The sequence below is a fragment of the Hemitrygon akajei genome, chromosome 4, assembly GCF_048418815.1.
Source record: "Hemitrygon akajei chromosome 4, sHemAka1.3, whole genome shotgun sequence".
Classification (NCBI taxonomy): domain Eukaryota; kingdom Metazoa; phylum Chordata; class Chondrichthyes; order Myliobatiformes; family Dasyatidae; genus Hemitrygon; species Hemitrygon akajei.
The window spans coordinates 63222065-63236164 of record NC_133127.1 but is presented as its reverse complement, the minus strand read 5'-3'; the positions used below and the strand labels follow the sequence as shown (position 1 = coordinate 63236164).

Sequence of the window (14100 nt, the reverse complement as noted above, 5' to 3'; positions counted from 1 at the left end):
AAATCAGCTGGCCGTATCAGGATGGCCAATGCTCTTTATTGATGGATGTTAATGAACTCGATATGGCTTACAACTATTCAGCAACTGCATGGTTACTGTTAATCAGACTAACTTTAATATTGATTTTGTTAAAAAGTGTTTAATTTGAACTGATGTCACTGAAATGCTGTTTTGAACACTGTAATTTCCTTGATAAAGTATCTCTGATCTGTCTTTGACAACCATCCTGTAACATTACCACAGGTAACATTAAATGGGTCACAATTGTCATTTAATAGAATGCTAATAGTTCCCAAAGTAATATTTTGGATTAACAGTATAATTAGAAGAGAATAAGTTTGGGAGTCAGGTAATATAACATGTAGAATACTGGTTAGTATCATTTTAAGGACTGCAGCAAATGACAATCCTCTCTACATTTTAGTCTAATTACCAGAAATTATTTCTGGTCCTGTAGGTGCTTCAAGAAGCTCCCTGTAGACATATCCTCCATAAGAAATGTTGTTTTCTACGTTGTAGGTTATTTATTCTTGTCTCTGACTACTCTCCAGTATCATTGAGGCAGGTAACACTAAATAAACCATATTTGCCATTTATGTAATTGAGTGTGATACTTTATGTGAATAATACTTGGAATTAATGATATAACTTTACATTTGCTATTTCCATACCAGTGATTGGTCAAAAATCCCTGCATTCAGCTTATTCTTATATTAACTTGAGCAAAATTTGAGCTAATGTTTGGTAATTAAATGCTTGTTGCTTTGAAAATGAACAGCTTGGCTAAACTGGAGCAAGGGCACACTAAACAGCAACACAATAGACGAGAGCTACACTATCCTACAAGCTGTAAATTTGGTTCCAGCTCTACAGGCATACAATGCTGTTAGAACGTTTTGAACCCTGAAGAATTTTCTCCATTTCTGCATAAATATGAACTAAAATGTGTTTAGATCTTCATGTAAATCCTAAAATTAGATGAAGAGAACCAACTGAATATGTAACACAAGAGGCATAATACTTGTTCAGTTATTTATTGAGAAAAATGATCCAATACTACATGTATTTGTGGGGAAAAGTATGTGAAACTTTGCTTTCAATAACTGGTGTCACCCTCTTGTACAACAATAACTTCAACCAAACATTTCTAGTAACTGTTGATCAGTTCTGCATATTGGCTTAGAGGAATTTTAGGCCAGTCCTCCTTACAAAACTGCTTTAACTTTGGGATGTTGGTAGGCTTCCTTGCATGAACTGTTTGCTTCAAGTCTTTTCACAACATTTCTATAGGATTAAGGTCAGGACATTGACACAGTCATTCGAAAACATGAATTTTCTTCTTTTAAAACTATTCTGTTCTTGATTTACTCTTGTCTTTCAGATCACTGTCTTGTTTTATCATCCAACTTGTATTAAGCTTCAGGTGATGGGCATCTACCCTGACATTCTCCTGTAAACGTCTTACTACAATTTTGTATTCATTGTCCTTTCAACCATTCCAAGTTGTCCAGGTCCTGAGACAGCAAAGCAGCCTCAAACAATGATCCTCCTTCCATCATGCTTCACAGTTAGAATGTGGTTTTGGTGTTAGTGTACAGTGCCCTATTTCTTCCAAACATGGCAACGTTAATTTCTGCCAAAAAGTTCAGCTTCTGTCTCATCTGTCCACAGAAATTTGTTCCAGAAGCACTGCAGAACATCCAGGTGGTCCTTTGCAAACTTGATTTTTTTTTTGGAGAGCAGTGGTTTCCTCCATGGTGTCCTTCCATGAAACCATTCTTGATCTATGTTTTTTTTATAGTGAACACATGACCAGTGGCTTTACCAAGTTCTAGAGATCTCTGCAGGTCTTTTGCTGTTACCCTTGGGTTCGTTTTCACCACCTTCAGCATTACAAATGCTCCTGGTGTGATCTTTGCAGGATGTGCACTCCTAGGGAGTGTAGCAACAGTACTGAGTTTCCTCCATTTGTAGACAATTTCTCTTACTGTGGAGTGATGAACACTCAGGTCTTTAGAAATACTTTTTTAGGTTCATGCAACTCTACAGATGGCCTAATTTTGCTGCTATGTCTTACGTCTTATGGTCTAAAGACTCCAGAAACAATCTCTGGAAAGCCACCTCACATGTGAAAAAGTACTTCCAGATCAAACTTAATTGCTCAACAGCTGTAGCAGAGCTTGAATGCTACTCTTTCTTACAAAGTGAAACTAAACGACATAGATGACAACAAGGCTTCGTTCCCAGATGAGCTCAATACCTTCGACACTCACTTTGACCATTGAAGCATGGAGGAATCTTTATGGACTCCCACAGCCCCCAATGATCCTTTGATTTCAGTCCCTGAGGCTGGAGTGAGAGCATCCTTCAGGAGGATGAACTCACGGAAAGCTTTCAGCCCATACAGAGTACCTGGCTGAGTACAAAAGACTTGTGCTGTTCAACTGGCAGGAGTATTCACCGATATCTTTAACCTTTCACATTGGCCGCCTGAGGTACCCACATACTTCAAACAGGCTTCAATTATACCAGTGACTAAGAAAAGCATGGTAACATACCTCAATGACTATCATCCAGTAACACTTACATCCACTGTGATGAAATGCTTTGAGAGTTTGGTGATGAAACATATCAACTCCTGCCTGAGAAGAAACTTGAATCCACTCCAATTTGAACACTGGCACAAAAGGTCCAGAGCCCATGTCATTTCATTGGCCTTTCGCTCAACCCTGGAACATCTGAACAGCAAAGATACATGCATCAAGATGCTCTTTATCAACTACAGTTCAGTATACAATATTATTATCCCTTCAAAGCTAATCAAAGAGCTTCAAGACCTAGGCCTCAATACCTCTTGCGCAAATGTACCCTTGATTTCCTCCCTTCAGACCCCAGTCAGTTTGGATTAGCAACAACATCTCCACAATCCTATCAGCACAGGTACATCATAAGGTTGTGTGCTTAGTTCCCTTCTCTACTCACTTTATACTTATGACTATGAGGCTAAGCATAGCTACAATGCTATATTTAGGTTTGCTGATGACACTGCTGTCGTTGGCCAAATCAAAGGCAGTGACAAATCAGCATATAGGAGGGCGACTGAAGATCTGGCTGAGTGGTGCCACAACAAGAACCTCTCACTCAATGTCAGCCGGACCAAGCAGCTGATTATTGAGTTCAGGAGGAGGAAACCAGAGGCATGCGAGCCAGTCCACATCAGGGGATCAGAAGTGGGAGAGGTCAGGAACTCAGTGTTATCATCTCAGAGGATCTATACTGGGTTGAGCACATCAAGGATCCCCACCACCCTGTGCATACTCTCATCTCACTGCTGCCATCAGGAAGAAGGTACAGGATCCACATGACCCACGTTCCTATGTTTAGGAATAGTTATCACCCCTCAGCCATCAGACTCTTGAACCAGAGGGGATAACTTCAGTCAACTTCGCTCACGCCATCACTGAACCGTTTCCACAAACTATGGACTCACTTTCAAGGTCTCTTCATCTCATATTCTCAATATTTATTGCTTATTTATTTAGTATTATTTATCTTTTATATTTGCACTAATGTGTCTTTTGCACATTAGCTGTTTGTCCAATTGATTCCTTTGTGTTGCTTGATTTATTGAGTATGGCGGGAAGAAAATGAATTTCAGGATTGTATGTGGTGACATATATGTACGTTGATAATAAGTTTATGTTGCACTTAGAATGTTTGAACTTTGATATATTTTGAGATTTACTGTATATTGCAGTGATCCAGTTGCTATCCTTAATCCTGAACGTCTGCACATGAAGAAACAGGGCATCTCCTGGATGTGCAACAGATGAGAGAGGGTTAATGTTCCAGCATGACAACCAAAACAGTTTGAAAGTGTGGCTGAAAGACTACTGTACTCGTTTAAGCTTTAAATGTGCAGTGTTATAACATGAAAGGACTTGAAATTCAAATGCCAGTCTGTCAGCAGCAAGAAGCTCAGACAATCATGTCAAACATCAAAGCCAAGGTGCATATTTAATATTGTGTAAAAGTACCATATAATTTCTTACTGTCATAACGAGAAATGTGCAAAAACAGATTTATACATAACCACACATTCAGCAAGCCGAGCAGAATGTTGAAAATTAGAATCAGGTTTATCATCACCGGCACATGTCATGAAATTTGTTAACTTTGCGGCAGCAGTACAATGAAATACATGATAGACTGAATAAGTGTGTGTATGTGTGTGTGCGTGTGTATTAAATGTTAAAGTAACTAGTGGAAAAACAGAAATTAAAATAGTGATGTACTGTTCCTATGTTGAATGTCCATTTGGAAATTGGAAATCGGATAGCAGAGGGGAAGAAGCTGTTCCTGAATTGCTGAGTGTGTGCCTTTGGGCTTCTATACTTCCTTCCTGATGGTACCAGTGAGAAGAAGACATGTCCTGGGTGGTGAGGATCCTTAATAATGGACACTGCCTTTCTGATGCACCACTCCTTGAAGACACTGTGGATACTACGGAGCCTAGTACCTATAATGCAGCTGACTTACTTTGCCACTCCCTACAGTTTACTTTGATCCTGTGTAGTATCCTGTTCATTTCATATAGTGATACAGCCAATCAAAATGCCATTCTTCATATAGTTGCGGCCTTTCTTTGAAAATAAGGGGTCTGTTACTGAAATGGTCATGGATTCTTGAAATCTGCTTCTTTTTCTTGGGTTTAGGTTTCCAATCATTGTTCTTTTTCCTCATGAAAAAACACAGGCTACAACAAAGCTTGTGACACATAGGAGATTCCTCAGATGCTGGAAATCCAGAGCAACACACAAAAAATGCTTGAAGAACTCAGCCGGTCAGGCAGCTAGTGAAATAAATAAACAGTTGACGTTCTGGGCCGAGACACTTCATCAGGGCTGGAAAGGACGGGGAAGGTGCCAGAATAATAAGGTGGGTAAAGGGAAGGAGAAGCTAGAAGGTGACAGAGGAAGCCAGGTTGGTGAGGGAAGGAGGATGATGTGATAAACTGGGAGGGAATCGGTGGGAAAGATAAAGGGCTAGAGAAGAAGTAATCTGATAGAAGAGGAGAATGGACCATGGGAGAAACAAAAGGAGGAGGGGCAGCAGGGGGAGATGATAGACACGTGAGGAGAAGAGGTAAAAGACTAGCATGGGGAATTGAAGAAGAGGGGAGGGGAAAGGGAAAAATATTACCAGAAGTTAGAGAAATCAGTATTCATGCCGTTGGGTTGGAAGTTACCTAAATAGAATATAAGGTGTTGCTCCTCCAACCTGAGAGTGACTTTATTATGGCAGAGGAGGAGACACAGATATCTTTGATATCCTAAAAAGGAAAGCCTTATTTTGGGAGCAGATGCATTGGAGATGAAGGAACTGAAAAAGAGAATAGCATTTTTGCTGGACACAGGGTGGGAAGAGGTATAATCAAGTTCTATTGGACCAAATCATATTCTGACTAAGTAGCCTCAAATGTAATGGCACGAACATCGATTTCTGGTAATATCCCCCCCTTCTTCAATTCTCCACTCTGGCCTCTTACCTTTAATCCTCACCTGCCTATCACCTCTCCCTCTTCCTTCCCCTTCTCCCACGGCCCACTCTCTTCTCTTATCAGATTCGTTCAGCCCTTTACCTTTCCCACCTCTCACCTTCCATCACCCCCCTCCCCCACCCATCGGGTTTCACCTGTCACCTTCTAGTTTGTTCTTCTTTCCCTACCTCACCTTCTTATTCTGACATCTTCCCCCTTCCTTTCCGGTCCTGATTTGGGGTCTTGGCCTGAAATGTCGACTGTTTATTCATTTCCATAGATGCTGCCTTATCTCCTGAGCTCCCCATTTTGTCTGTAATAACAACAGATGAGAACTCCCCTGACTGTAGGCAAAATGACTTTGTAAAGTTACTCACCGTATGACGATCAGTTCCACCCAGACTCTAACAAAAGCAGGCAGTGGACCAAACGCTTCCAGAATGTATACGTAATGGGCACCTGATTTATTTATACTTGTCCCAAGTTCGGCATATGAGAGTGCTCCTGACAACAGAAAGAGAGCAGAGGGATGAAAAACAACTGAGTGGTTTTGCAGAGTCATACTTAGTACCATATAGATTAATAAAAAGTAATTTCTCGTATCTGGTACTTTGCTACAAAGACAATATGATCTTATAACTACTTTCCAATGAAGGTAATCATGCTTGGAAGTGCAGGAGGAAGTAGAGCCTTCAGTCCCACACCACGATGTTCAGGATCAGTTATTACCCTACAACCATCAGACTCCTGAACCAGCATGGATAACATCACTCACTTCAACTCCGAACTGATCCCAAAACCTACAGACCTAATAATTTATGTTCTGACTATTGTTTATTTATCTTTTTATTTGCACAATTTGTCTTCTTTTACACATTGGTTGTTTGTCAGTCTTTGTTTTTGTGTACTTTTCATTAATACTGTTGTATTTCTTTATTTTCCTGTAAATGTCTGCAAGAAAATTAATCTCAAGGTGTATATGGTGACATATACACACTTTGATATGAAATTTATTTTGACTTTGAAGCGAGATAAGGTCATATTTGATGTTGGAATGGGGGCAAGGCTTATTCCAGTAACAGTGTTACCCCTCAGCTCTGGGACCTGGATTCATTCCTATCTCTGTGGAGTTTGCACATTCTCCTTATGGCTGCCTTTGGATGTTCCTTCATCAGACCTCAGACATGCTGATAGGTTCATTGGTTAATGTAAATCACCCCTTAATTAAAGTATTTGGAAAAGGCTCAAGGGAAATTTGATAGGCATGAAACGAATAACCTGCAGGCACTTCTGGGAAATAAGAGGAAAAATCACCAAATTCATAGTTCCCTTACCCTGAACCGCTCGCTTCAACCTCCTACCCAAGACCAACAAACCTGACAATCTGGGTAGGCCTATTGTCTCGGCCTGCTTCTGTCCCACTGAACTCGTGCTCTCATACCTTGATTCCATTCCCTTGGTTCAGTCCTTTCTCACTCACATCAGCAACGCTTCTCGTGCTCTTTATCTCCTCAGTAACTTCCAACTTCCTGGCCCTGACCGTCGCATTTTAACCATGGATATTCAGTCCCTATACAATTCTATCCTCCATCAAGGTGGCCTCGAAGTTCTGTTTCTTTTTTTTAACAGAAGAACCAACCAATTTCCCTCCACCACCACCCTGCTCTATCTGGCAGAGCTGGTCTTCACCCTCAACAATTTTTCCTTTGGCTCCTCCCACTTTCTCCGGACTTGAGGGTTAGCCATGGGCACCCGCATGGGCCCCAGCTATGCCTGCCTCTTTTTTGACTATGCAGGACAGTCCATGTTCAAAGCCTTCCTTGGTCTCTCTCTGCAATATTGTCGATTTGGTGCTGCTTCATGCACCCATGTTGAGCTTGTCAATTTCATCAACTTCGCCTTCAACTTCCACCCCTGCCCTTAAATTCACATGGTACATTTCTATACCTCCCTCTCCTTTCTCAATCTCTCTGTTTTTGTCTCTGGAGACAAACTGCCATTTGACATAATTTATAGGCCTACTGATTCTTACAGTTATCATAACTCTACCTCGTCCTAGCCTATCTTCTGTCAAAATGCTATTCCCTTTCCTCAGTTCCTTCACCTATGCCGCAACTATTCCCAGAATGTAGCTTTCCTTTCCAGAGATGCCTCCTTCTTCAAAGAACTGAGTTTCCTTTCCTCCACTATTGATGCTGCCCTCACCTGCATCTCCTCCATTTCCCAAACATTCACACTCACCTCATCTTCCCACACCTTAACAATGATAGAATTCTTCTTGTCCTTATCTATCATCCTATAAGTCTCCATAAATCACAAATCATCCTCTGCAACTTCCACCAGCTCCAAAGGGATCCTACCACGAAACATATATTTACCAAACCACCCCCCTGCCCCCTCCACCTTCCCTCAGGGATCACTTCCTTCTGGATTTCTTTGTCCATTTGTCCCTCATCACTAATCTCCTTCCTGGCACTTATCCCTGCAAGCGGTCTTCACCTTCATTCAGGGTCCCAAAGTTTCCTTCCAGATGAGGCAACACTTCACCTGTGACTTTGCTGGAGATTTTCTCTTGTGTCGATGTGGTCTCCTCTACATTGGAGAGAACTGTCATAAATTGCGGGAACTGCTTCGTCGAGCACCTCCACTCCATCCACCAAAAGTGGAACTTCACTGTGCCCAAATAACTCAATTCTGATTCTCATTCCCACTTTGATATGTAGGTCCTCTTGTGCCAAGATGAGGCCACCATCAGTGTGGAGGAGTTACACCTTATATTCCATCTGAGTAGCCTCCAACCTAATGGCATGTATATTGATTTCTCCTTCTGGATAAAAATATTTCCCTCTCCTTCCCGCTTTCTCTGTTTCCCACACTAGCTCCTTACCTGCCTATCACTTTCCTTTGGGTTCCCTGCTCCTTCCCTTTCTTCTGTGGTCGACTCTCCTCTCCTATCAGATTCCTTCTTCTCCACCCTTTACCTTCCCACCCACCTGTCTTCACCTTTCACCTCCTCTCCCTCCACCTTTTTATTCTGGCGCCTTCCCCCTTCCTCTTCAGTCCTGAAGAAGGGTCTCGGCCTGAAATGTTGACTGTTTATTCATTTCCATTGATGCTGCCTGACCTGCTGTGTGCCTCCAGTAGTTAGCACGTGTTGCTTTGGAGTTCTAGTATCTGCAGCCTTTCATTTGTCTATGGGGCTGATGAGGCTTTCCAGCTGACAGCAGTACGAACCCAAAGAATCTAATGGTCTCCTATATCAGCAACGATCAACTCTTCCACACTTGACCAGCTTTATCATGATTTCATTTCTACTTTCTCTGAAAGGGTGCTAATTTATTCATTGCTTTAAGATACACAGGATTATTACTGATTTATAAAATTCATCGCACTGGATTATTTGATATAATGTTTCAGCTCTGTGAAAGTATTATGATCCAGGCATTTTTCAAGGAAATTTAATATCCTCCCACTATGTTGAATGTGAGCATTGTACATGTTTCTACAAGGAAATATAATCCTCTATTTGCCACTAGTAGAGCAATAGAGTCATAGAACAATACTGCATGGAAACAGGCTATTTGGCCCAAAACATCCACGCTGACCACGAAACTCAGCTACGCAAGTCCCTTTTGCCCTTGTTTGCCCCAAAATTTGCAATTCAAAATTCATTCAAATTCTTTCCGAAGTCATCCAGAAAACATCAGGACTGTATTTACAGACTTAAAATTTACAATACAGTATTTGCATTGCACATTTTTAAAAGTTTCAAGGCAAAAGCAAAATCATGTCTTAAATTTTATTTTCAATGTCATCTGACGGACATGAGGAATCAGTTGCCTACAGAAATGAACGTTGTAATGTTAGGGCCACAGACTCATAGAAAACTACAGCACAGAAACAGGCCCTTCAGCCCATCTAGTCTGTGCCAAAGCATTTGGACTGCCTAGTCCCATCAACCTGCACCTGGATCATAACCCTCCATATTCCTCCTATCTGTGTACCTGGTCAAATTTCTCCTGAATGTTGAAATCAAAGTCGCATCCACCACTTGTGCTGGCAGCTCGTCCCACACTCATGTTTCCCCTCATGTTCCCCTTAAACATTTGTGGAAGGGATGTATCATATTTTATATAAAACAGCAGTTTCATTCCCTTGAATTTTCAGAGGATTTATTGGTAATGAATTAAATTGATTAATTGGTAATTTGTTTCATTATTGTCACATGTACTAAGGTATACTGATAAACCTGTCTTGCCTGCCATTCATATAGAACAATTCTTTACAACAGTGCTGATCGATATCAATAAGCTCCAAGACCTCAGCTTCAATATCTCCTTTTGCAACTAGATCCTTGATTTCCTCACTTGCAGACTCCAGTTATTTCAGATTAGCAACAACATTTCCTGCACAATCGCCATCAGCACAGGTGCAGGAATCGCCATCACCACCTCTGCTCTGCTCTCTTTACACTTATGACTCCAAATATGGCTCCATTGCCATATTTAAATTTGCTGATGGCACCACTGCCGTTGGCCAAATCAAAGGCAGTGATAAATCAGCAAAAAGGAGGGAAATCAAAAATCTGGATGAGCGGTGTCACAACCACAACTTCTCAGAAAGTCCAAGATCCTGGTTACTAACTTTAGGAGGAGGAAACCAGGGGTCCATGAGCCAGTCCTCATCAGAGGATCAGAGGCAGAGAAGGTCAGTCATTTTAAATTCCTCAGTGTCATCAGTTCAAAGGATCTGTCCTGGATCCAGCGTATAAATGCCATTAAAAAGGAAGAACAGCAGCTCTTATACTTGCTTAGAAGTTTGTGAATGTTTGGGATGTGCCCTAAATCTATAGATGTGTAGTGGAGGGTATATTGACTGGTTGCATCATGACCTGGTATGGAAACACCAATGTCCTTGATCAGATAAGCCTACAAAAAATAACAGGTCCATCATGGGTATAGCCCTCCCCACCACTGAACACATCCACATGGAATGTTGTCAGAGGACAGTAGAATGCATTATCAGAGACACCCACCATGCTCTTTTCTTGCTGCTGCCATCAGAAATGAGGTACAGGAGCCTCAGGACCCATAGCACCAGATCAAGGAACAATTATTACCCCTCAACCATCAGGCTCTTGAACCAGAAGGGATAACTTCACTTCACTCACACCATTACTGAACTGTTCCCACAACCTATGGGCTCGCTTTCAAGTACTCCATGTCATGTTTTTCATATTTATTGTTTACTTATTTATTATAGTTATTATTATTTTTGTTTTGTTGTACTTGCTGTGAAAGCCCACAAGAAAATGTATCTCAAGATTGTATATGGTGACATATATATACTTTATTAATAAATTTACTTTGAACTTTGAAGCAATACAATGTAAAACTATATCTGAGTGTAGAATAAGGTATCACAGGTTACAGAGAATGTCTGGTTCTGGTAGAGAATAAGGTCCAAACTCATTTCAACGTAGATTATGAGGTCAAGAACCATCATATCAAACCAAGGAACTCCTCGATAGTTTTATAGCAGAATATAAGCAGTCCTTGAGCCTGTTGGAATGTGCTTCCATGCTTTTGAAACTTTTGCCCAATGAGAGGGAGAAGGTCTGGGTGGGTAAAGTCTTTGGAAATATTGGCTGTTTGAACAAGGAGAAGTGAGGAGAGAATCTATGGAAAGGACTCTGGTTTCTGTAATGAGCCGAGCTATGTCTACAATCTCTGCAGTTTCTTGCGGTCATAGGCAGAGCAGTTGCCTTACCAAACCACAATGCATCCAGGCAGGATGCTTTCTATGGTGCATCAATAAAAATTGGTCAGCGTCAAATGGGACGTGCCAAACTTCTTCAGCCTCCTGAGGAAGTAAAGGCACTGATGAGCTTTTCTGGCCACGATATCCAATTTTGTTAGACTAGGACAGGCTATTGCTGATATTCATACATAGGAATTTGAAACTCTTAATCTCAACACTGTTAACGCAATAGGTTCCTGTGCACCACCCCTTCTTGCTCAATGACTAGCTATTCTGGTTTGCTGACACTAAGGGAAAGTTTATTGCTATTGGCACTATATCAGTAGGCTCTCGAGCTCCTTTCTGTACTCTGACTCATCATTATTTGAGATAAGGTGCTCTATTGTGGTTTTGTCTGCAAACTCGCAGATGCAATTAAAGCAAAATCTGGGTAGTCTATAAAAAGCAGAAAAGGGATGATTCAGCATAGTGGTGAGAATACTTGTGGTAAAAGTGTTGCTGCCTATCCTTACTGATTATAATCTGTTGGTCAGGAAGTCAGGAGCTTAAGGTGATGCTGATTCCCAGATCTAGGAGTTTGAAAGTGTGTTTGCTTAGAATTGTGACACTAAAGGTGGAATTGTGTTCAGGAACAATAGTTGTACATAGGTGTCTTTACCATCCAGATTCGCCAGGGCCAGTGTATGTCAGTGTATTTCAATGGTCAGTGAATTGCAGTGGGTAGAGGCTGTCTAAGGCTACGTCCACACTACACCGGATAAATCTGTAACCAAAGCTTTTTCTCTTCGTTTTTACCCTCTGTCCACACTAAAACGACATTTTCATCCCCCGAAACCAGAGCTTTTCAGAAACGCTTTCCAGGGTGGGTAATTTTGAAAATGCTGCTCAGGCAGATCAGTGTGGACAGGGTAACCGGAGAAATCTGAAAACGCTGTCAGACAGCAGCGCGCTATTTCATTTTCTTGAACGCAACCTAACAATTTCAGAACAGATGGCAATGAGACTGAAGCCAGAAGAGTTAGAAATGTACTCACCAAATACTTTGACCCATAACTTACTGAATAAATAAGTATACTCACTTTGCCCTGTTTTCTGTCCTTGCTCGTATGAAGGTGGTTTACCTATTTATGCAAGTACTTCTCTGACAATAGATGTGTAACAGCCTAATGTAACATTGTATGGAAATACAAGATAACACTGATGCAGACATGTTTTGTACATTTAACAAGGTGCTTTAATAATGCAACAGAGTTAGTCAGTTTTTCAATGTTCGTCGTCAGCCGGGTCAATCTGTCCGTGAACTCCCTGTTGGTTGCCTCCGTACACCCCAGTATTTGTTCTTTTTTACTTTAAGTTCTCCTGTGCGACAGCCAACAGCTGTCCGTTGTTTTAAGTTTTTCTAGTCTGTAATGTTGGCCAGAAAGAATGACAATCTTCAAATCAGTGAATTCAAATGAATCAAGGACAGTGGAAACAGTCTTTGTTCTTGCCGTGTGCTTGGGGGATGGAGGCTTCCATTTTGTGAAGACACTCGATTCTCCATTTTGTGAGCTTGACATGCTGGACTTGATTAGTGTTTTAAAGAAGACACAAAAACCAGGTAATCTGCTGGACTGGAGGTCATTTCCAAATAAGGAGTTGTTTGTGAGGTGTTCTTTGGTTGGCTATAACATGCAGACTTGTGAATGCCTGAGGTGATTCGAGCTCATTGCTGACTGAGAACAAAGAGCCATGAGTCAGCAACTGTCCCTTGATGGGGAGAGGCCAATAGATGGAGGCTGCTTTGGACCAGAGCCAATGACCAGGTGTTAAAGGCCAGACACATGACCTGCGGCCAATGACACGGGAATGCGACATTTGAATTGATGAGCAATGGATATAAAAGTGGATGCTTTGTGTGCGTCGATGGCGGTAACTTCGAAGAATAACCATCGCAGACACAAGCGAGAAAAACCCTGCATGAAGCACGTGGAGAGTGAGCCGGGACCACGAGGAACAAGGAGCGCCCGGCCAGCGTGAATTCCTCCGCCCGGGTAATACCTTTGCTATTCTTTGACTATCCAGGAGAGTCAGGGGTACTCAGCAGGTGTGCGCACAAGGTATTTAGTGTATAAATTCACGTATTTGTTAGTTTGAATAATAAAGGTAATTGTCAGTAAATACCGATCTCTCTGTGCCTCACTCAGAATCGTTGGAAGAGGTAGAAGTGGTATCTCTCTCTCCTCTCCTTTCCAACAGTAACTACACAAATGCGCACTTTTACGGTGAGATTTGACACCAAACATGTCGCTTGTTTTTGGTAGATGTGTCCTGTGCATGCCCAGTAGGAGGAGATTCGCTGAAATCTCCATTTCAGCGATATTTTCAAAAATGCATAGTGTGGACGCCTATCATTTTTACGCGAAACCGGCATTTTCAATATTATCCGGTCTAGTGTGGATGTAGACTAAGAGGCTGGAATTAACTCATACCATGATGAACCTCTCAAAGCACTTCATGATGGTGGATGTTAGATCTATGGGCAGTAGTCATTAAGGCATGTAAACTTGTTTTTCTTAGGAAACGGGATGATGGTAGTGTAAATCTCAGACTGAAGCACGGATATGTAAAAAAATGTCTGCAAGTATCCCTGTCAGCTGATCTGCACAGGATCTAAGGACATGGCCAGGGACACCAGATGCTATACATGAGTTCACTCTCTGGAACACTAATCTATGTCTGTAACAGTGACTGTGGATATAGTTTCATTGGAGATTGTCAGGGTGGTTGTAACATTCCAATCCCCTTCTGCTAACAATGTG

General features: G+C 41.5%; 1 protein-coding gene across 3 annotated transcripts in view; it reads right to left on the bottom strand.

Annotated features, from left to right (window-relative positions):
* LOC140726386 (cystine/glutamate transporter-like) overlaps positions 1-14100 on the bottom strand; it is a 167902-nt gene that overhangs the window by 132129 nt on the left and 21673 nt on the right. For all 3 annotated transcript variants that reach the window (XM_073042690.1, XM_073042691.1, XM_073042692.1), the window contains one exon: positions 5917-6043. In XM_073042690.1, coding sequence (XP_072898791.1) covers positions 5917-6043 — 127 coding nt within the window. The remainder of the gene's footprint in view (positions 1-5916; positions 6044-14100) is intronic.